At 47.8% G+C, this 23766-nt stretch overlaps 1 protein-coding gene across 11 annotated transcripts in view; it reads left to right on the top strand.

Annotated features, from left to right (window-relative positions):
- Positions 1–23766, top strand: part of RNF213 (ring finger protein 213) — a 115260-nt gene that overhangs the window by 29365 nt on the left and 62129 nt on the right. For all 11 annotated transcript variants that reach the window (XR_011422749.1, XM_070225819.1, XM_023651845.2 and 8 more), the window contains 12 exons: positions 3035–3318; positions 4038–4294; positions 5668–5865; positions 8665–8887; positions 9377–9432; positions 10557–10710; positions 13435–13611; positions 17901–17990; positions 18384–18506; positions 19996–20176; positions 22407–22580; positions 22967–23116. Coding sequence is in view for 10 of the 11 variants with exons in the window: in XM_070225819.1 (XP_070081920.1) it covers positions 3035–3318; positions 4038–4294; positions 5668–5865; positions 8665–8887; positions 9377–9432; positions 10557–10710; positions 13435–13611; positions 17901–17990; positions 18384–18506; positions 19996–20176; positions 22407–22580; positions 22967–23116 (2067 nt within the window). In the remaining variant the exon portion in view is untranslated. The remainder of the gene's footprint in view (positions 1–3034; positions 3319–4037; positions 4295–5667; positions 5866–8664; positions 8888–9376; positions 9433–10556; positions 10711–13434; positions 13612–17900; positions 17991–18383; positions 18507–19995; positions 20177–22406; positions 22581–22966; positions 23117–23766) is intronic.

Raw genomic sequence — 23766 nt, 5'->3', positions numbered from 1 at the left:
CTGTCATAAATATTCCACGTGTGCTCAGAAAGAGTAGATAATCTATTTGGGGGACTCAAAAGTTATATTTATTAGATAAAGCCAATTTAATATTAAAATCTTTTTTTAAAAAGATTGATCTGTCAGCTTCTGAGCGATGTGTTCTAGTCTGTCACTAAGACCATGCGCTTTATTTATTTTTGCATAAAACAATAATTTTCTCATCCCCCTGGTCTCTGTGGGTCAGGCGTTTGGACAGAGCCTGGCAGGGATGGCTTATTTCTGCTCTGTGTGTCTGGGGCCTCAGCTCAGAAAGCTTAAAGCTGGGGGTGACTTGATGGCTGGGGTTTGGAGTCCCCTGAAGTTGTCTTTGCAGCTGCTGCTGGCTGTGGCTGGGACCTCAGCTGGGCTGATGGCTTTGAGGTCAGTGATGGCAGGGGCTTGGTTATTTTGGGCGGCCTGAAGAGAGAGAGAAGAAACTGGAGTCATGCTCTCTTCTTAAATGTATCAAGTGTTGACTCTCTCCCCTTCAAGATGCTCTGTTCCTATGGGCCGGCCAAAGGACAGAGTTCTGGGACCCTTTTCTGGTTGTGCCCTGTGCTTGTCGGGTGATCTAAAAGGGCTGTGTCCAAGCTTGAGGTGACTCCCTCGTCAGATGAGAGTTTGTGCCAGTCTAGACTTGTCAGACTGGCGGGCATGGTTTGGGGCGGCTGTTCCAGCTTCCTCTCGTGTAGGAAGCCCTGCCTCGGGTTCTCTCTGGCTCAGGCATGGTGCTTAAGCTGTCGAACCACATGGAGAGGCACACGTTTTAACCACAAATCCAAAATCATTTCCAGGTCTCTTAAACGGAGTTTTTCATTGGAGACTAACTGAAAATTGCCAAGCAACTTTATCTTCAGATGCTTCCTTAATCACGATATAGTTCCAAATAGTATTTTCCGATAATTAGATTTTGCAAGCATTTTAAAAAAAATGGGTGTTAGAGCTTTTAGGCGTTTTCAGTCCATTTCCCTTCTTGCGGTGAAGGCCCGTGGGCCCTTTGAGTTGCTCCCTCTCGGTTTGGGCTGTCGGGTCAGACGCTCGGTGGGGAGGTTGACTTGGAGAACTTTGGCGCCGGCCCTGGGTCAGTGGGACCGGATCAGCTGTCTTAAGTGGGAAGGAGCTGAGTCATGGTAACCGACAGACGGGCTGTTGGGAAGGCCGGGGAAGGCCTTCGCTGGCTTTCTAGGTGTCTCGGAGGTGACTGCCTGAGCCCACGTGGGGCGGTGCTGGGCCACTGACATCACTGCAGGTGACTTGGGAGGAGTGTCTAGGAGGTGCTGGAATTTTGTTGATTGAGAAATTTGTGCTTCGCTCCACTTGGTGGGGTAGTGTTTTTCTATGTTAAATTAAATAAACGTAGATTTCGTTATTCCCAAAAACAGAGAGAGAGAGAGAGGGATGGCTCCCCCCTGCTTCGTCCTTCTGAGCCTCCTGTCAGCCCCTCTCGTTGGCAGAACATGAGCCACAGTGGCAAGGCCGCAGAAAGGGGGTCCCGGGCTCCAGCCCCATGACTCAGGGTGGGCAGAGACAGCAGAAATGCATGCTGGGTGCAGAACCAGCAATAGCCAGTGCTCTGTCCCTCTGAATGCTTTCTGCCTCGTGCTGTGTTCCACCTGAAATGGATTCTGCTGCGTGTGCTCTGCTCTTGTGTGCCTTCCCCGCCCACCCTTCTCCCTCTCTGCTTTCCTCCTGACTCTGCTGTTTTCTCTCGGGTTCATCCCTCGCCGCCACATCTCTGTTTCGTGGGACTTTTGTTGGTTTGTTTTATCGCATGTTTGTCATTCAATCCGATCATCTTCAATGGGTGCATTTGGATGTGAGCACCAGCTTGGCCATCTTACTGTGTCTTCTCTGTTTACTCTTTCTTTTTTGTGCTTTTTCTGACTTTTGGATTTTCTTTCTCTCTTTTCTCTAGTGGTTTGGAACTTAAACATTTCATTTCTATTCTTCTAGGAGATTCTGAGGAACCCAGATCTTTAATGGCCCTCCCTGGCCTGCCTTCCTGGTGTTGAGGGTATCCCCTGCCCAGGAGCCCGGTTGATGCTCCCTCCACATGCACAACACGGCCCTGTCCCAGGCCACAGTAGGCAGGACACAGAGAGCAGGAAAACCTTCCACAGGAAATGATGCCCGAGTTGAGATCTAAACAGAAATTCCAAGCTGTCGCCAGGCAGGGATGGGGCAGAGTCGGGTGAGTGGGGCTTCGAGTAGACAACAGGATGTGCAACATGCCCGCGACAAGGAACAGGAGGCGCGCTTGGGGACTTCCACTTTCTGGTGTCCCGGCTCTTTCTATGCATCCCCGTTGCCTCTGGCGTCTTAGTGACATCTTTGTCTTCTCATTATTTTACAGTTGAGTCTATCGGGTTTTCTAGGTCTGCGTGTGTACTGTCGGTGACTAGTCAGAGCAGGCAGGGATTCAGCCCTTGCCCTGTGTTGGCCCAAGCTTGACATCACTCCCTTATCAGATGAGAGTTCATGCCGATCTAGTCTTGTCCGAAGAGATGGTCACGGGAGCTCTGTCTTGTCTGTAGCGTGACCTGCTCTGTCCGTCATGGAGTGGGTGTCATGGCTCCTAGTATGGAGGAAACGGGTGCTTGCACTGAGTACCTCACCAACACGCTGCTCGGTTGCTGGCAAGTGATACACGGCCGTGTGATCATTTACAAAGACATGTTCCAAATATTTCAGGCTGGCCGAACCCATGTGAAGTTGGGTCTCACTCTGACCATTGTGGGATGTCTAGGAGACCCGTCCTAAAGACAGCCATGCTCTCCATGGGGGCCAGGCCCCGAGGTGTGTCTCCACGGACGGGCATTTGTGTGGAGTGAGTGCTGGTGGCCTTCTGTTCACCACGCACCTGTGGTTTTCCTTTCTTGCTTCCCTTCCTTTGGCTCATGGCTCATTCCTTCTGTGTTTCTGCCAGGCAACATCAGCCTTCCAGGGTTGAGCGTCCCGATCTAGTGGGTTTTGATGGTCCTGAGTACAGTATTGTCCTTTCTTTCACCCTTAGACTGGCATCAGTACGATGATATAATTTGTATGAAGCCCCCTGGGAGTCTTCAGAAACTCCGGGACCACTTCACAGATGGTACACGCAAAGACTTGGTGAGAGGGAAGAAGATCGCTGCCAGAGTCATGCTGGACAGCATCTTCAGCATCCTCCAGACCTGGAATGCCATCAATTTAAAGAACTTTTTCAACCAGTTTCAGCAGTTTTATTCTGTGGTTCATGTGCCCATGATCTATGAAGGACGGGCACAGCCGTGGACCACTCTGCAGTACACAGAGAAGGAGGTATTAGGTTTCAGGGGTGTCACCAGCAGCTCCCTTCTCTACCTTCTGGGCAGTCAGCATCACTCCACCTCCTAGTGGCCAATGAGCCTGCACCCTACACTCAGTGGGCCAGGGTGCAGATGGGGGCAGGTAGATCTTTCCCTCCCTTTGCTCCTGGCACCGCCTCTGGGGGATTCTCTGTCCTCTCCATTTGCTTCATACTCCTCTCACTGGTCCCACCTCCTCACCTGGCCTCACCCCCACCACTGGTCCCACCTCCTCACCTGGCCCCACTGCCATCACTGGCCCCACCTCTTGAACTGGCCTCTGGGCCGGAGGGGTGGAACCATCCTTCATTGCATCTCCACCCTCATTGTGGTGTGACTCTGGTGCTTTTGAGACAGACCTGAGGCCACTTCTGAGATGACAGTTGAACTCCTGTAAGCTTCAAAGGTCTCCACCTGAGAGCTCCTCCACCATGCCAAGTTTCTGGACTGCACCATTGGCGGCAGCTCCCAAAGACCCAGGGCAGCCAGGCCCGGGGAGAGGGGGATGCCCGGGGTTTAGTGGGTGGTGGGATGGTGGGATGACCCCTCCACAGAACTCTGCCTGCCCCTTGGGGCATTGGCTCCCTGCCCAGCTGACATGGAACTAAGGGCAGCCAGACATGGGGCAGCACTTAACGCTTCTGATGGATTCAACTCCATGGTTCTCGTGTCCTCCTTCTCTCCTGGGATCAGGTGCAGAGAGACCTGTGGGAGGATTTGAAAAGACGAATGGCACCATTTCTGGAAAGCAGAGAGGCCCCTCTGCCTAAAGACTGCCCAGTGAGGAATAACTTGAGAATGGGCCTAATTGTCCTTTTCTCTGTGGAAAAATTTAACCTGCCATTATTGGAAGATGACCTGGCCTCTCTGTGTAACCTCCTTTGCTCCAATGCCAATTCACCAGATGCCCTTCGCAACGACCTAAACTACATCTTTGGAACGTCTCAGAGGTATCTGTGTGTGTGTGTGTGTGTGAGAAAAGATTTTATAGCTATTTCTAATGATTTTATCTGATCATAAAAATAAGCGCTTGTCGGGGCCGGCTCCGTGGCCCAGTGGTTAAGTTCGCACGCTCCGCTGCGGCGGCCCAGGGTTCGGATCCTGGGCGTGGACATGGCACCGCTCGTCAGGCCACGTTGAGGCGGCGTCCCACATCCCACAACGAGAAGGACATGCAACTAACATATAGAACTGTGTACGGGGGGGGTTTGGGGAGATAAAGCAGAAAAAAAAAAAAGATTGGCAGCCCAGGTGCCAATCCTTAAAAAAAAAAAAAAATCAGTGCTTGTCATAGAATGGATGAAAACATATAAGAAATAAAAACTACCCATAACTATACCACTCAACTGCTGTCATTTCCATGTTATCCCTCCAGCCTTTTTCCTAGCATATACATTATTTTAAATTTTATTAAATAGTCTATTGACTACCCTGCTTTTGAGAAGCTTCATGGTCTATCCGACTCGCCCCACGTGTGTGTATTTTGGGGGATTATGGGATGATGACTGACTGTCGGCGTCCCACTCCAGGGCATCTGCGGAAGCCACGTGGGTGCTCTCCCCGCGGCCTTTGCTGACTCGGGGTTCAATTCAGGAGACACGGGTGTCACTGTGCTGGGCCAGGGAGCGTTGGTGGTGTGAAGGCGATGGCGTGTCCTGAGGGCGCTCACGTGTTCCTGTGTGAGGGGCACCCACTCAGCGCCCCTGAGCATCCCGGGGTCTTTCTGCAGCATTTTCTGCAGCTGTCTGCGCTGAACTGGAGGATAATATTAGGTAGCCTTCCTTGACACGGGTCTTATTAGGACGTCTGCCTCTTGGTTTTACAAATTTCAAACACCTAGCTAAACACTGTACCTTTTTAAAGAGAGTTGGAATGGTGGTAAATGCACAAAGTTCGTACAAATGTTTCAAAGTATTTAAAGCATCGATACTTTGTGATAGTAGGGAGGGTGCCACATATTGCTTATAGGCTCTGCCCTTACATTGGAAAGTTTGCTTTCTGTTTCAATTTACTGTTGCCAGGTGGCCTGGGCTCACTCCCGGCTCTGGCACGGGGGACTCTGCGTAAGTTACTGAGCCTCCCGGAAGCTCGGTGTCCTCAGCTGACAAAGAGGGTGCAAACATCTTCCTAGGCAGTTTACTGCGGGGCTCTAGTGAGGACTAGTCAGTGCCTCATGCTTTGGGGGTGGGGGTATCGAGGGTGCCCCCATCTCCCACTCGACCACATTTCTCATGTCTAGTCACTCAAAAGGGATGTCAGAGCAGAGAGTGAGTCTGACGCTGGCCGACCTCGGCTCACTGTGGGATCTCTGTTCCGTTTCCAGCTGGCGAACGCACTTGGTAAACCTGTGCCGAAGGTGCGTGAGCAGAGACCTCAGCCTCTGGGTGTGCACGCTGCCTGTGCTGCACCACTGCATGGAGCTGGCGCCTCGAGGAAAGGACGCCACCATTCAGCCCGAGGACACCTGGGCGGCCCTCGAGGGAATTTCCTTCTCAGAGTTTCGGGAAAAAAGACCAGATCGGTAAGTTACGGAGCCGCACTTCCATATGGGAATCTTGGAGTAATAGCTGTGCCTCCGTGTGGACTGTCACGGAGGACGCATTCCTGCTTCTGGGGACAGAAGTAATAGGTCACTTCTTTTCAAATTATGTCTTTAAGAAATTTTAAACATAGAAGAAATAGAAAGAACACAAAATGGCCTGCAATCCCAGAGATAATCATTGTTGTTAACACTCAGGCGTGCCTGTGTCCAGGGTTTTGTCCAAATGTAGGTTTGCGGGTGCTGTATGTGCTTGAAAAACAGCAACTCATGATAGGTTATTTATTGTTTTCCAACCTGCTTTTTTCACTTCACTGCATTTTGTGAACAGCTTCTTGTCAGTAAATATACACCTACATTGTTATTATAATAACTACTTAGTCATTATAATTTGTCTTTATTTAGCCAATTACAGGCATGTGGATTGTTTCTGCACTTTCGCTTTGTAAGCGTGCTTTGGCGAGCATCCTTGTCATTCCCCTGTCCAATTATTTCCTTGAGATAAATGCCTGGAACTAGAACGTCAGGTGGAAGGCTTTGCACATTGTACGTGCAAATCTTGAGGGCATGACACACCAGTCTTGAGGTGAGCAAAGCTTTCTTAGAGAAAACACGGAAAACACAATCCATAAAAGAAAAATGGTAAATCAAATTTAAGCACAAAAATTCAGTCAAAATGAAGTAAAAAATAAATACGAATTAAATACAAAAAGGTGAATACTACCACCCATCCCCAAGCACAGATAACGTCCGCCACTTACTTCGTCTTTTGTCCAAGAAACTCTTTCCAGTCCCGTCTGCCCCCACCCCGCCCCCCAGTCCAGTAGGATCTAGCCTGTGGGTTTTTAGGGATTCAGATGGTAAGCTAAATTAAGTTATTGCTTCTTCACTGTTATCAAAACCTTTTGAAATTAAAGCCAAATTAAGATTATTTGTATAATTATATATATTTTAAATGCCCTTGGGGTGTACAGACTGTCTGGAGGAAATTTGGCTGTTGACACTGGACAATGGCGCACGCTAGCCTTGGCCCTAAAGATTCTGCGTTTCAGGCAAAGGTGGCCTCGAGTGCATTCGTAAACTTTGTCAGTATGTTCTTCGTAGCCTCTGTCGCTTCTGTGGCACCTGCTTTGTTTATCTTCCAATCCAATGTTACAGAGTCAGCATAACTTCAAGGTCTTCCCTGGGCTCACCTGGACTGTTCGATCCAGGGCACTCACTGATTCACTCATCAAAATGCTTAATTCTTTAATTATTGTACCCACTATGGAAAACAGTGTGAAGTTTCCTTAAAAAGTTAAAAAGAAAGCTACCATATGAGCCAGCAATCCCACCTCTGGGTAGGTATCCCAAGCAATGAAATCACCATCTCGAAGAGACATCTGTGCTGCCATGTTCGTTGCACCGTTCTTCACAGTAGCCAAGACGTGGAAGCAACCTAAGTGTCCTTCAGCGGATGAATGGATAAAGAAGACGTGGTGGATTGTCAATGGAATGTTACTCGGCCATGAGAAAGAGGGAAGCCTGCCATGTTCATCAACATGGGTGGACCTTGAGGGCATTACGCTAAAGGAGATAAGTCAGATGGAGAAAGACAGACACCCATGATCTGATCTCACTTATATGTGGAATCTAAAAAAGTGAAACTCATAGAAACAGAGAGTAGAGTGGTAATTACCAGGGCTGGGGGGAGGGGAAAAGAGGAGCTGTTGGTCAGAAGGCACAAACTTCCAGTTAAAAGATGAGTAAGTTCTGAGGAGCTAATGTAGAGCATGGTGGCTATAGTTATTAATACTGAATTATATGTTCGAAAGTTACTAAAAGAGTAGGTCTTGGGGCCGGCCCGGTGGCGCAGTGGTTAAGTGCGCACATTCCTCTTCTCTGCGGCCTGAGGTTCGCTGGTTCGGGTCCCGGGTGCGGACATGGCACCGCTTGGCAAGCCATGCTGTGGCAGGCGTCCTGCATATAAAGTAGAGGAAGATGGACACGGATGTTAGCTCAGGGCCAGTCTTCCTCAGCAGAAAGATGAGGACTGGCAGTAGTTAGCTCAGGGCTAATCTTCCTCAAAAAAAAAAAAAAAGAGTAGGTCTTAAATGTTCTCACCACAAAAAAGAAATGATATTGACGTGATGTGATGCAGGTGTGAGCGCCCTCTGATGATAGTCATCTTGCAGTGTAAGTATCGAATCAACACATGGGACACCTTAAACTTACACAGTGTTATGTGCCAATTATATCTCAATAAAGCTGCCAAAATGCTTAATTCTTAATGAATTCTTTTATCGTGGTAAAATATACATGACATACAATTTACCGTTTTAGTCATTTTTAGGTGGACAGTTCGCTGTCATTAGGCACATTCACATGATTGTGCAGCCATCACCACCATCCGTCCAGAACTCTTCATCTTGTAAAACTGAAACTCTGTCCCCATGTGACAACAGCTCCACGTCCCCGCTTCCCCCATCCTTGGGACCCACCATCCTACTTTCTATCTCTATGTGTCTGACCACTCTAGGGACCTCGTATAAGTGGAGTCACACAGTATTTGTCCCTCTGTGACTGAATTATTTCACTGAGCGTAATGCCCTCAAGGTTCATCCTTGTTGGTGAATTCTTAATATGTTATTGTTTACTTTTCATTTGATTCTCTACTTAGCAGTTAAATTATTTAAAAAAATCTGAACTTTCTAGACCTCTTCTGACAGAATTTTGCTTATCTTAGTCTGTTTTACTGATGTCACTGCTGCCCTTTTTCTGTTCCTATTTTCTCGTCAACAGGAAAGAGCTGCTTCAGCTCATGGAGAGGAGACAGCATCTGCTGAACGTCGATGAGTGTCTGTTCCGATCCTGGTTCAGCTTGCTCCCTCTGAGTGACCTGGTTCACTATATGGAAGACGTCACTGACTACCTGAGTCGCTTTCCTCCTCGTGTCCTGGACTGTCTTGTAGGCACTTACTACCGGGTTCGAGGACTTAGCGAGATCTCCCACAGAAACCTGGAGGTTTGTCGTCTGGAATAGGCTGTTGGGTCCTTGCTTAGCAAAAGCAGATCAAAAACGAAGCATTCAGAGCTTGTGAACTCTTCTTTTCTGAGAGCATGACAGGATGAAGCACTTCGATCAGGAGAACCGGGAGAGGCACTGTTTCTTAGGGCTAAAGGGTTGATTTACTTGAGTTTCCTCTGTTTCGATAAATGATAACCTTTCCTTCTCTGTGATTGTCAAGGCAGGCTTAGAAGTTATTGTGAGTGCTGCTACACTTCATTTGCTGTCTTTCCTTTCCCATTTTTTGGGGTGGAGAAAGTGGTATAATTTTATATCCTGAATTTTATCTGTGGCAGATGTAAGATAAGTCGTTGAGCACTTGTTTATGGAAAAGAAAGAATTGGTTGTGCCTTATTTATGTTGGATGCTTTTCAGTTCTGTTTTCGCAAAGACAGTCGCATCATGATTAAATCTTCCTTTCTGTTTTTCTTTTTGTCACCACCCTAGGATGTTGAGAAAACGTTTAAAATGCTGTTGCACCTCCTGGATATTTATCAGGACAAGTGAGTAGAAAAGCAAGTGTGGCCCCCTCTTGCATGTAGTCACTCCCCTGTTGATTGACCGTGTCCCATATTTACTGTCATAATCACAGGGTCATAAATCAATATATATCCCACTACTTTTTTCCAAGGTATTAATGTGATCATCCTATTTTTTTTAAAAAAGGGAAAATAATAGAAAGCAGCTGCCGAGATTTTGCTTTATTTCCATCTGGTCTTTTTTCTTATGCATTTTTTTCATTCACTTTTAAATGATCATCATATTACATATCCATCCTTGTGTCCTGCATTCCTTTAACATTCAGTCTTTCTATGTTTTTTGCAACTCAGGCCAGTTGAAAATAGAAATCAAGGGTAGCTTTACATAATTATCCTAAATCATTTGCTTCTGCAAAGTTGTGTGACCTCTGACACCCTGAAGGGACGGTATACAGAGTGCGGCACAGTAGAAATGTACCCTTGGGGACACGTATGTTCTGAGATTCCTGCGGCACTCCCAGTGTCACCCTACCTGCCCCCTTGGGGTGTTCAGGATGGGGGCGGGGTGTCAGATGTCCACTCACATCAGGCACCTGTGACTTCAGGGCCCTCCCCTAACTGTGCACGACAGATTCAACCCCCGATTCATTCCTCGTGCTGCCTGCTAAGCCCCGCTCTGATCAACTCACTAACTCAGCCGTGGCCATGTGCCGGTCAGTAAACACGAAACCTGGTCCACACGGAGCTGGAAGAGATTCCAGGCACACTACGGGTTCTTCTAGCATTTCTTTCTCTTGCTCTCTCCCTGTATCTTTCTGAACTTTTTTCAGATTTATACAGTATTTCAACCTTCAGTACTTTAATCCCTAGATTTTTTCAAATAAGGGGATACACGTGGGAATAGTTTAACTTGCTTTTGTTAAAACCGTTCAGACCACGGAGGCAAACCGAAAGGACTTTGTTTACTTTTTATCTTTGTCGTAAGTTTGAGGCCGGTTGACATTTTCTGGATGTTAACCTATATGGGATCAAATAAATACCCCACCTGTAGGTGTTGTAAAGGGAAAGAACTCATCTGGACGCTGGGTACTGTGTTCTCATTTCTCCTAAATGACTTCGATAATTTCTCTTGACTCTTTGCGGGGTAGGATTCTTGAGGAGCCTTTGATACAGTCCTACTTGACTGTGTGCCTGAAACTCCATGAAACTATCTGCAGAATCACAAAAGACGAAAAGTTTTATGAGATGCCTGCCTTATCTGCTGAGATTGTTTGCAGAATTATTATACTTAAACCTCTAGTGGTAAGTGGAACACATACCTGGGATGTCGTACCCAGGATAGGTGTGGAATTTCAAGTGGCCTCAATTCAAAAAGGAGACAGGCTAATTGTAGCGTTGCTGGAATGACACAGAGCGGCTGACTCCATCATCAGATGATTGTTGGGTAACTGCTCGATGCCGGGTTCTGTTCTGTGCATCGAGGAAATTTCGGTGAGTGAGAGTCTGCACCCTTGTCCTCACAGGGTTTACCTTCGAGAGGGGAAGGAAGGAGGAGGGGAGCGGTGCAGGAGTTGACATATAGATTATCAAATGGCTGGGGAAACTATACCGCAGTGCAGGTGGCCGCCATGTCAGACGAGGCACCCCCAAAATGCATGTCCTGCGGGGTCTTTCCCACTTGGGCTTTCTTGCTGGGCACTGTAACTTAAATCCAGTAGCAGAGCCCACACCCCCTAAGGCCACACCTCAGTGCCTTTCCACAGAGGTGCGCACCCTTGTGGCACCTTGTGCCTCAAGCCTTAGGAGAATCCAGGGCTGCGTCCGTCTCCCTCCCTGCATCTCCCCGAGGAAACCACTCTTCAGATTTCTGCCGCCGGCCGTTGGTTCCACCTGTCTTTGAACTTTATCCTTTTTGTGTCACTTTCTTCACTCAGCGTTATGTCTCTGAGATTCATCTGTGTCGCCGCATGTGTCCGTAGTTCATTCTTTCTCATCGTTGTGTTGTGTTCACCCACTTGAGTTTATGAGCTTCAATTTGAAGGGGATACCAGATTTTATGGTTAGACTGATCATTTACTTGTTACCTTAGTACCAGTCAGAACTGTGATGTTAGTGATAGAAAATAATTAAGCATATGTTTCAGCTGTATTCCTTTTAGATTTTCTTCTTTAAAATGCCACAGACAGATTTTAAAATAAGTATTATTGGTCAGATGGTTGCTCTCTCCTGAAGTGGGTATTTGAACCATCATAGGCAGGTGCCAACTTCCAAAAAAACTGTATAAAAGAAATTTGTCAGTTATTTAGGGTATATTTTCCTGCAGAAATAACTATCTTCAATGTTGGTTGGGATCTCAGATTAGTATCATCCACAGTGTGGTCAAAATACTCTACCTGTGCCAAAAATTGAAAAGCTTTGCAAAACTAAAGTGAAACAAAAGTATATGATGAGTTTTTAAAAAGCTTTTTCTTGGATGATGATCTAAAGGGTTAATAGAATTGAAAGACGCCAAATGGAGAAAAATGGGGCAAAGGTGAAGGTTCTAGAGCAGATTTCAGGCTAGGGGTTGTTCCTTCATAGCCCATCTCTGCCCAGCCCTGAGTCCAGTCAGGGGACACCAGGATGAGAAAGAGAAGAGCCTTGGCCACTAGGACTCAGAGGGGGACCGGCTGGTGAGTGCCAGGCTGCAGCACGGTGGGTTAACGGCTGGCGTTCCCACGCCACGAGAGAAGAGCCCGTGCAGAACGGAGGAGGGGGCAGCTCGCCGTTCCGGAGGGCCTGCAGGTGATGGAGTGTGGCGGGAGGTGAAGCTGAGGTCCAGGCATGGCCAGATCGCAGAGGGCATGCACACCATGCTGAAGGGTCTCCATTGTTCTAGGAAGTGTTGTGCCATTCAGGGAGTCTAAGCAAGAGTCACCATGTCCAGTTCTCATCTGAGACCTGTTGCCACCCTGTGGCCCTGTGCACTGTGCTCTGGCCGCACGTGCCCCTCAGCCCACCCCTCACAGACCATGCTGCGCTCTCCTCGTCTTTCAGAGCTGAGCGCCCTCCCACCCGCGGCCCCCTTGTGTACCCTGAGGACACCTTGTACTTTTCCGCCTTGACACTCACCCGGGGTAGCGATCGTGTGCTTGCCTGTCTGTCCATCTGCGGCCTGTTGGTCTCTCCCACTGAGCGTCAGCTTCTTCCGGCAAGAGCGGCTTCTGCCACCACATCTCCCTAGGCTTGGAGGGAGTGACACCAACAGAGCCAGTTTTTGTGGGTCCTCACATGTAATTTGTGGGGCTCTGTTGAAGAAAAAGAACACACACTCGTTCAGAACTGGGAGGGCCCCTCCCAGGGCATTGGGAGAGGCCTCTGTATAAGCGGGTGGCCTGGTGCCTGGGCTGTATCCGCTTCATGGTAAATGGGCTTCTGGTGAGGAAAGAAGGAAGGAGGGAGAGAGGAAGGGGGGCGGGGGCAGGCATCACTAGAGCCCTTGACCCCAGGAAAAGGGATACTGGGGAAAGGGAATGAAGGGAGAAGGCTCACGGAGAGGAAGCCTCCGTGGGAGGGGGCACGGGTTCACCTTTGGGCTAACAGACGGGCTGCTTATGTTGCTAAGAAGCAGGGGTTTGCATGCCAGTTTGGGGTTCTCTGAGCTACTGGAAGCTCTGTGCCGTTGGAGTACATCCTTTCTCATCCAATCTGGAGGAAGTGCCGGCGTTTCCTCCAATCAGAGCCCATGAAGCCTGCTCATCAGCAAGGTGGAGCTCTTGTTGCCCGGGGCCCGGTCAATGCCCTTCCTTCTCTGCTGACTTTCCCCAGATCACCCACTCAGGGTGGACCCGAAAAGTTCTGGGGAATTTGACAGTGTAGGCTTCTGGCAAGGCCACTGTGTTTGAACGTGTCTGTGTAACTTAAATGTCGTTACTTACTGAGCATGAACGTGGGGAAGGGAAAGCAGTGTCCTGCCCCACGCCTTTGAGTCCACGGTGTGAGGATGGTTCCGCTCACTCTCTCTCTCTCTTTCTCATGCCGTCACAGGAGTCAGCAAAAGGGCAGGAACAAGAAACTGGAAAGAAGAATTCAGTAGAAACAGTCTTCCAGAGCACTCTCACTGCTACTAGAAACTGGCTTCAGAGAATTTTTAAAAAGAACATGTTCCAGTACTCATGTTTTTCCCCTGGCATTGTCAGTTTCGCTTATGCAGAGGAAATCAAGGTAAGCCTCACTGAGAGCAGGGAACCTGCGAAGGTGTCCAAGCAGGGCTGCTATGGGATGGGTCCCCTCCGCGGCTCCAGGGCGGGGCCACAGCTGGGTAACCGGCCCCTGTGCCATCTTTGCTGGAGCCTCGCTTCTTCGTCTGTGGAATGGGCTGCTGCTGCTTCTCCCACGAGACCTGGAAGCAAGTGCTCGTCAGGCCGCTGGCCGGGCACCCTGGCGGGGCAGGCGGTGGTCCCCACGCCGAGAGCCAGGCTGCAGCGTGGTGACTGCAGACCCTGTGGGGAGTTTCCTCCTGACGCAGTGGCTTGCAGGCAGGGGCGTTTGGTGTCTGTTTCTGTGCCAAAGTTACGAGTTGGGTTTATGACATTGGAAATGGAAGAAAAAGACGAAAGAAGAGCTGCTTGGAAGGGAATGTAGACAGAATGGCGTCTGAATGTGAGGAAAAGAGAAATCCATCCCAAAAAGGTTGGGAGACGGGGAGGGTTTCCAGAAAGAGAGGTGTAAAGTAGAATTGAGTGCTACGGAAGAGGGGAGAGTGAGGACTAAGGAGACACTGTTGGATTTGGTCCATGGGGTTCGGGGTGACTCCTTGGGTGTGAACTGCTGAGGGAATCAGGAAACAGCCATCATGGAGTTCCCGTGTGATGGCTGGGGAGGGAGCCAAAGGCTGCGGGAGCTTTCTGTCTGCTCCCGTTTTTCATTTTAATGCCTTATGTTTTCTTCCTACATCCTGGAAATTGTGATGGTTTCACTTCTTGAGCTTCCTGGGTGTTGGGAGTGATCGTTCCCCTTGGCATGAGATTTCCGTACGTCCTGTAGATGTGGGATGCAACACCTCTGGCTTCGTGGACTGGGTTCTGTCCTGGAGGTCTGCCTGCACATCCATTTTCTGTACAGCAAAGTCTGTCTCCCTTCTTGTTGCCTCGAAAACCAGAGAGGCGATTGCCACTCAGGAGAATTCTGGAGAGAAGTCATTGGCAGACAAAGGCTGGTACTTGTTAGAGGCGGCCCCGTTCTGGTGACAGTGATGCGTGTGTGATAAGTGGCTGGTTCCATACTCACATCGTACACCAACCTGTGGTTTTTCCTTCCTTCATCAACCTAGGGCCGTATAACCAGTGTCTGTGGCTCACAATTAATTTCCAGACTTTTCTCGGCCTCCTAACCAGACCCAAGCCTCTATGTCAGTGCCCATTTTCCATTAAGATAGGAAATTGCTGCACAGACAGATCCCTCACATCGAATAGACTAGAATATGCACAAAAAATATAGAAAGTTGCAAATTTCCACTTGTGACTTTTAATTAAATGATTAGAGAAGCCTTCTCTAATTGCTGTGTGAAGTTTCAGACTAACAGGCTTAAATCTCCCCAAAACAAAGTTGAATTATTAAATATTATTTTGAGATTCCAAATGGTAACGTCCCCCAAGCATTAAGTATGAGTTAAGGACGGTGGTTGGTCCACTGACGTGAGAGAATGATTCTAAGTTAAATGCAGAAATAATTGTCAGATGGTAATAATAATAGTAAAAGTGTAACTGAGCGTCTGCTCCGAGGCAGGTGCTGCTGTTATCCTTGTCCTGCAAAGGAACTGACCAAGGCGTAGAGAGCTGGAGAGAGAGCAGAGGACGTGGGCCCAAGCTCAGGCAGCCCAGCCCTGGAGAACAGGCTGGCCCTCAGGGCTCCAGCCAACCCCAGAGCAGAGTGGGTGAACCTGCCCAGGTTCCTAAAGACTGTTAGCTATATGCCAGGATGCCGTTCTAGAAAGCGAGCCGTTCACCCAGCCAGACGGCCCTCTTCCCTCATTTAGCCAGATTTCAGTGGGCTGTTGTCTGCTGGGGAGTCTTGAATGGGATAGTCATAAAACTGCATAGCCGAAACTGCAGGGGCAGGAGCAGGGGCAGACGACCCTCCCTGTGTGGCATACCCGTCAACTGTGCACACAGAGGGGAAAAGATCCTTGATCCAAAACCTGGAGTACAGAACCCACCACTCACTCAGAGGGACAGAGTCTAAGGTGAAAACACAGAAAACGCACGTAAATCCTGAACTCTGTTTAGAATGGTGGCCGGTGGTGGTGGAGTGGCTGTATCACTGTGGAGCTGTCGTGTGAACGCTGTGAGGCTGCACGGATCAACCAGGGATGGTGCGGGGGGCGGCCAGGGTTCTTTCTCACTGTGGAGAAGGGACGTGTGCAAGAGACAAGAGAGGAACCAATTGGAAGGAGCTGGAGGCGTCCGTGTGGACTCATGATGTCAAAAGCAACAACAACGGTCCCCAGCCCTGTCCACTGAAAGGGCTTGGAAATAGTGACGCCCAGGTCCCTGAGCACACCGAGAGCCCCCGTCCTGGCTTCTAAACACCATTCCCTGTGGAAAGAAGCCTGTGCTTCTGGAAGGAATGGCTGATTCCAAAGGTGGTGCAGGGAAAGTGCCAGGCCAGCCTGAGACATCTTGTAGTACCAGAAAGTAAGGAAGTGCTCGAAGACAAACGGTGACATGTCACAAGGAAGCAGGACTAAATGCAATGCGGTGTCCTAGGTTAGAGCCATAAAGTCTGTTTTTGAGCCCATGGCACTCTATCTATGCTCATTTCTCAGCTTCGACAACTGTACCATGGCTATGTAAGATGTTAATGTTGGGGGAACTTGGTTGACAGTATATGGGAACTCTCAGTATCATCTCTGCAATATTTCTATAAATCTGAAATTATTCCGTTTTTTAAAAAGGCAACAGAAGGGGCTCCCACTAGCCAAATCTGGGGCAATTTGAGAATCAAAATGAGTAATACCAGGAGTGGATTATAAGTCATTGATACTTGACACATATGTTTACAGAAAAAAGGAGAGAGGAGAAAGGAAAGCTCTTTTTTCTTTTATAGTGAAATACCAATTAAGAAGTGTAGCAGGAACAATTGCAATAGAAAACTCTCCTTGTAATACAGTAGTGATAACTGACTCAGGCAAGACCCATCCAGGAATGCTGGAATCAGTAGGGAACGAGACATCCAGAGTACCCCACCACAGATTACATTTTAACACGAAGAAGAAAAGAGCACTTTCACGGTGGAGAAATCTGGCCGAGCGATTTTAGCCAAGGGCAGACCTGACCCTCAGCCCCGATGTGTCAAGGACCTCACGAGCCTCCTGGTGTAAGGCTCTGAGGGACAGCAGCATCCCTGAGATGCTAAGTGAGTCCTGGGAAGGTTCTTACTCGACCCTGCCTGACTTGCAAAAAGTGCATGTTCATTGTGGCTCAACCTAATTGCATTTAATCTGAATCTGCTCTGGTGAGAATTATGAGACAAGTCAGATAGAGAGACTGTCTACAGAAGGCTGGCCTGAACTTCTCCAAGTTGTCAACATCATAAAAGAAAGAAAGGGAAAAGGCCAAGAGGGGGCTGGCCCCTTGGCGCAGTGGTTAAGTTCATGCGCTCTACTTCTGTGGCCTGGGATTTGCAGGTTTGAATCCTGGGCGTGGACCTAGCACTGCTCGTCAAGCCACGCTGTGGCAGCATCCCGCATAAAATAGAGGCAGGTTGGCGCAAATGCTAGCTCAGGGCCAATCTTCCACACACACACACACACACACACATACAAATAAAAAGAGCCGAGAACTCTTGTAGAAAAGAGACTTGATAATAAAATGCTGTGTGTGCCCCTAGGTTGGATCATGACCCAAACAGTCAGGACATTAGTGAACAAGTGGAGGAATGTGGACAGAGACCCCTCCTAGAGTCTTGAGTGTGACATTTGCACTATGATTGTGTAGCACAAGGGCTGTGGTGTTAGGAGATGCCTGCTCAAGTATTTAGGGGCCAAGTGGCATGATATCTGCAGTGGTTTGGCGGAGAAAATGCTTATTTTTAGAGGGAGTCTGAAGAGAGCAGGAAAGAGAATGAGATAAAGCAGTTGTGTCAAACGCTGACACCCGGGGAATCTAACTGAAGGTGTGTGGGTGTCGCTGTGCTATTTTTGCAAATTTTTTAAGTTTGACATTTCTCGAAACAAAACAACCCAGGGAAATCCTTTCAGAACAAAAACCAGCCACGCGGCCGAGGGGCGATAACGCTCACCTGGTGCTCAGGGCCTTTTGTTTGCTGAGGCTCAGGTGACTTGTCCTGACTTGGCACTGACACAGCTCACCAGGGACAAAGATGGAACCAGAACCCAGGTGTCTTCGTGCTCCAGCTCTCTTTGTGTTACCGTAATAGTCTTTCTTTTTTCGTAGAATGGCATTGTGGTGTTCAGTTGTCATAGAAGCTGTCACTTCGTGTGGGTTTTGCAGGTCTGGAGGCGGCTGGTGGAAATACCCTTTGCTGGGGAGCATGTCTGGAAGAAGTCCTTGCTGGGGGACATGGAAGCGAGGCTCAAGCAGGTACCAATAAAATGAAAGCCTGTGACCTTAGGAATGTTAGAGTCTTTAAAAATATGGCATTAGAGTTTTCTATGTAATTGTTAAATGAATCTTTTTAGGAAAACAGAAGCAAGGAAAAATCACTTATTTTTCAAAACTTACCTGTTTTAGCAAGCTGCTGTGCTGGACGCTTTGTGCAAAGTAGGAAAAGAGACCGTCGTTTGAATTGTAGCCTCGTCGGTCTGTTGCTTGGGAGGCGGGGAGAAGATGCTTAGCCTGGGATGGGAAGAAGGTTAAAATAATGGGGAACCAGTAGGATAGTGGGAAAGCGAGAATAACTCGGGTGTTTTCATTCCGTAGAGCCTGAGAGTGCGGCACCCAAGACCTCTCACCGCTCTTCTTCCCCACTTGCAGGAGAAGCCTCTCTCACAGATCTCTGCCTTCTGCAACACCGCCTGGGATGCCGCAGGCTCAGAAGACAGTGTGTCGAAATGCTTTGAGAAGTGTGTCATTGAAGCTGTGAGCTCGGCGTGCCAGGTGAACGACTTCTCCCACTTCGGAATCATGCTGGGGTCCACAGCTGCCTTCTGACGGCGGCAATTAAAGTGCCCACTGGTTCTGAGACCCTGTGCCAACTTAAAGATTGGGCACTGCGTGGCGCTCTCCCTAACTTAGAGGAACGGTTCTGAAATCCAGTACCCTCAACCGACTCCTTGAAATGCCACTCAGCTTCCTGCTGCTACAGGTTGTTCTGTGCCAGAAATCACAGCCGCTCACCGGTGACCTTGAATCCAGCCATCTGGCAGGCTGCTCCTAAATGCCCCGGTTGTTACCACTGCTGCCGGTTGGTTGTCTGTTAGCACTGGCTTCGTACGTAGTAAAAGACTGCAAAGGTTGATAAAGCATTTATGGAAGAAAAATGTGTGAAGTTGAAAAGATTCTATCATTTTGCTTAGGGTGTTTGCAAAGTCAGCAGGGGTTCTGCCCTACGCTGTCCTTCAGGACGACGTCCTACTGTGTGTGTTCTTTGTTTGTAAGATCATGTCATATCAGAGATCGTTTAACTTCTCCCTTTCCAATCTGGATGCCTCTTGTTTCTTTTCCTTGCCTGACTTCACTGGCTAGAAGCTCCAGCACTATGTCGAGTAGAAGTGGCGAGAGCGGGCATCCATGTCTTGTTCTGGTCTCAGGGGACAGCTCTCAGCCTCTCACTCTGAGGGTGATGGGAGCTGTGGGGTTTTAGAGACGCCCTTTGTCACATTGAGGAACTGCCCTTTGGTCTTGTTTGTGAGTGTTTTTATCATGAAACTGTTAGATTTCGTCAAGTGCTTTTTCTTGGTCTGTGGGGATGGTCGTATTTTTTCTGCTGATGTGGTGTGTTACAGGACCTGCCTTTGTAAGTTAGTGAAGCCACCCTTTCATCCCTGAGATAGATCCCACTTGGTCATGGCGTGTAACCCTTTTCATATGTCTCTGGATAAGGCTTTCTTTTATCTTTTTAAATATCAGAAAGTAGCTATTGTAAACTAACCCTGTTCATTTGCTAATTTCTTTTTGTAAAAGCTTTGAACCTCAAGAAAGAAAACGTTTTGTTTCTTGGTGAGGAATCAGAAAGAATTAAAACGTCTGTGCTGTTTGGAGGTGGCCTTTGAAAGAACTACAGTTTAGGAATACAAACTATGTCATGCGTTCGTGGTTCACTTGTTACGTTCGGTGTTTTTCATGATATGAACGTCCGAAAAAAATGTCGAACCTGGCGATGAGCAGAACGAAGGGTGTGATTGTGGGTTGTGTGTGCACATCTGCACACCTCTGGTGTACACCACTTGAGGAGACAGTGTACCCAGGGAACGGAAATGCCCTAAGAAAAGTCAAGCATTTTATACTCTATTGCTTTTCTTGAGGTTTTGTAAAACTAGTCACAAAAGGTTTCTGACATGCTATTGGGTGAGTCATTTATTTCCATTATTTAAAAACACACCAATAAAAAGAATCCTAAATTTCCTTCTTCTTCATTTTCTTATAGTCTCAGACCAGTATCCTTGAGGGAATCTCGTATCGTGACCTGCAGAAATTTGGCACCCTTGTGTCCGCCGTGATCACTAAGTCATGGCCGAGAAACAACGGCGAAGCTGTGGATGACCTGGATGAGGTTTTAAAGCACCTGCTCACGGGGCCAGACATCAGGCAGCTCTTCAAATTGTACGGTGTGTTGACGGGGGGGTGCTGGCGACAACAACTGCTCCGTCCGCTTGGTGCTTTCTTGACCTGTGGGTAGAGTATTCGACCCGATCCTCAGTAAGGATGGGTTGACAGACATTTGACAAAGGAAGCAGATTGGGTGGAGGGACCCAGGAAGGCTCTAGGTATCTTGTGTTATAAACAAGAATTAATAGTGAAAGCCACCATTCATTGAATACCTGCTGTACACCAGCTACTGTGCTGACATAGCGTCCTTGAGGGGACACTGAAAGGCCTCCTTAAGATCCCCAGTTTTCAGATGAGGAAACTGAGGTGAAGAATGGAATGTGACTTACCCAAGGTCTCAAAGATAATAAGTATTAAGAATGACAGTCCGGGCGCCGGCCCCGTGGCCGAGTGGTTAAGTTTGCGTGCTCCGCTGCAGGCAGCCCAGTGTTTCGTTGGTTCAGATCCCGGGTGTGGACATGGCACCGCTCATTGAGCCACCCTGAGGTGGCATCCCACATGCCACAACTAGAAGGACCCACAACTAAGAATATACAACTATGCACCAGGGGGCTTTGGGGAGAAAAAGGAAAACAATTTAAAAAAAACCTTAAAAAAAAAAAGAATCAGAGTCCAAACCCAAGTGTGTCTAGCTCTCAAATCTGCTCTCTGTTACTTGAGATCAACATCAATGTCCGATCCGTATTGATGACCTCAGCCAAAACCCCACCCCACCCTGGTGCCTCGAGGGTTTCGTGATCGAAGAGGGGGAGATGATGTATTGCCCTAAAAATGTTATATTCAAGTTTATGTGCAAGCCAGTAGATTGAGTGGAAAAGCATGGATTTGGATCTAAAAATCCCAGGTTAGGTTATTCTAAGGCTCAGTTTCATCAAGTTACTGGGATTGCCGGAAAAAAAGCTAAGGTCAGGGTTGTTGTAGGGATAAAATAAGATAGTTGATGTGGGACTTCTATGTACGTTATTAAAAGCTACTCACTAGAAAAGATTACATTTGTGTTTTTTGAAATTAATAGACCTTATTTTTCAGAGCAGTTTTAGGTTTACAGAAAACCTGAGCAGAAAGTACAAAGATTTGCATATTTATACCACCCCCCTGCCCACCACACAAAATTTCCCGTTATTAACGTCTTGCTGTGGTGTGGTGTTTGTTATAACTGATGAACCAATATTGATAGATTATTAATAACTGAAGTCCACAGTTTCATTAGGGTTCGCTGTTGGCGCCGTACAGTTCCGTGGGTTTTGACAAGTATATGATGATGTGCGCCCATCCTTACAATATCATACAGAATAGTTTCACTGCCTCAAAAGTTCCCTCCACCTGTTCACCCCCTCCCCTAGTTTTGCCTCTTCCAGAACGTCATGGAGTTGGCATCGTGCAGTACGCAGCCTTTTCAGATTGGCTTCTTTCACTTGGCAGCATGCATTTGAGCTCCCTTTGGATAGCTCGTTTCTTTTTATCACTGAATGATATTCCATTGTGTGGATGTCCCACAGTTTGTCTCTCCATTCACCTACTGAAGGACATCTTGAATGCTTTCAAGATTTTACGTTTGTAAATAAAGCTGCTATATTTGTTTTTAATGGCAGTGATAAATTTGGTCTTCTCATAATACTGTACAACCCCAGTAATACGGGGAGAGAAATCTTTTGGTGGTTAAACTAAGCATATTTAAAAATTCTGCTCTCTAAATTGAACCTAAAATTCACCTTCAGAATTTTGCAAGATAGCCAAGATGTGCAGAGTATAAAATCTTCACACTGATGTTTCTCTGTCTCCACGTGCTGTGAAAACGCATCCTTGAACCCGTCCGGATGCCCCCGCTGGCTGGGAATGCATCCCCGGGGCGGTCATTCTGCCGCTGCACGGCTTCTGAGGCGGCGGAATTTTAAAGGACAGTGTGGATAGTTTAGAGACATTTTCAGTATACTGAAGGGGGCGCACGTTCTAAAAACCTGATAAATACATTTATCCTGGCTGACTTCGCCGTTGGAGGAATCACCTTCATGAAGGAGCAGGTCATTTGGGGAATGAATTTGGGACCTCCTAAACCTCCTGGGCGATGGCAGAATCGAGTCAAGAGATGAGCGCGTCTAGAAGTACGAGTGACTTTGCTTGTGTTGCATGGAGTGGGGGCAGAGGTTATAGGAACCTTCGTGCTTAATAGAGACAAGGTGGGAAGATGTGAGGCACCCACTGTTTTAACTCTGTTCTTAACTTGATCAGGAACCGATGAGAAGATATTAGCAAATATTACAGAGGAAGGCAAGAAGTTGATGGCTACTGCTGACTCTGTGTTCACAAAAGTTACCGAGGACCTCCTGAACAGAACGATCTTAGTCGGACAGCTGGAGCTGATCATGAAGCATAGGAGTCAGTTTCTCAAAATCTGGCAATTAAGTGAGTATCAGGTTGAGAGATAGGCTTCGGGCTGGTGAGGAATCTCCAGGCTGCGGAATGCCTGCGTTAGCTGTATTTGCAGAGGGGTCATCTTTGTCGTCTTTATGACAAGTGACCCTTCTTGCCACTAAGTTGACGGGATGGTTTCTGATTCTCAGGAAAACAATGGATAAGTGATAAAATAATAACAAAGTCAGAGTATCTGCTCTGTTTTTGTCTTGTGCTGCTGAGCACGTGGACATCTCGTTTGAGTGGCTGTGGCCTCCTTGTTCCTCCCCTCGTCACCCTGAACATGGAGTGTATTCAAAGGGAGGTGGAAGAAATGATTTGCCATGGCAAAGGATATCTTTGTTTGTTCTATTGGGTTGCTTCTTTTTTTTTTCCAGAGAGAAAAAATCTTTCTCCCCAGGAGAAACGCTATGCTATGGGGGAAGTGCTGGATAGGAGAGAGAATGAACTGATATCTCTAAAGAAAGATAAGAGATATGTCGACAGTCTCCTGAAGCTGTGTGGAAAGGTGAAAGACCGGATCAAAGGTGATATTCTTAAGAACTACGATAAACCAAGTCGAGGGTCCCAAGGGTGACAGCGTCAGCGGGGAAGACAGTAAACGCGGGCCGCCACAGCAGCACGTGCCGCTGGAGGGGAGGCTTTCTGCCCTGTGCTGACCTTCAGCTAAGCTACTCCTGTATCTTAGGTTACTCCTGTACCTCAAGAACACACTTAAATATCTCCTTGATTTTTCAGGTTTAAGCATTATCCATTGTGGAAGATGCGGATTTAGATCTATTTTTCCAGTCTCCGCCCTACACACTTAACCATTCCAGCCTCCCTTCACTCCCCTCACATCCCGGCTTTAATCAGATCGCGCTTCAGGGTTGCAGTCGTCACTGCTGTGTAATGCGCTGTTCACAGCCGAGCGGTGAAACGGACCATGGCTGTCTTAGGTTTCTTGCACAAACTTTGTTTTCTCTAGAATTAAAACTCTTGTCTTGTCCTAGGCTTTGTTTCCACTGTGTTTATTTTTAGTTCAATCCCAGACTTTGACCAGCTCTTCAAATTCCCTCATAGGATGGTCAGTTTGGTCTTTCGGAAGGAACCCCCCGAACTGGAGGGACGTGGTCCTGGAGTCCTCCTTCACTGTCCCGCCGCTGTCGTTTGGCTTCTCCTCGCTTAGCTCTGTTTC

Source organism: Equus caballus, chromosome 11 (assembly GCF_041296265.1).
Source record: "Equus caballus isolate H_3958 breed thoroughbred chromosome 11, TB-T2T, whole genome shotgun sequence".
In the NCBI taxonomy this organism is placed as follows: domain Eukaryota; kingdom Metazoa; phylum Chordata; class Mammalia; order Perissodactyla; family Equidae; genus Equus; species Equus caballus.
This window is presented reverse-complemented; position numbering and strand designations above follow the sequence as displayed.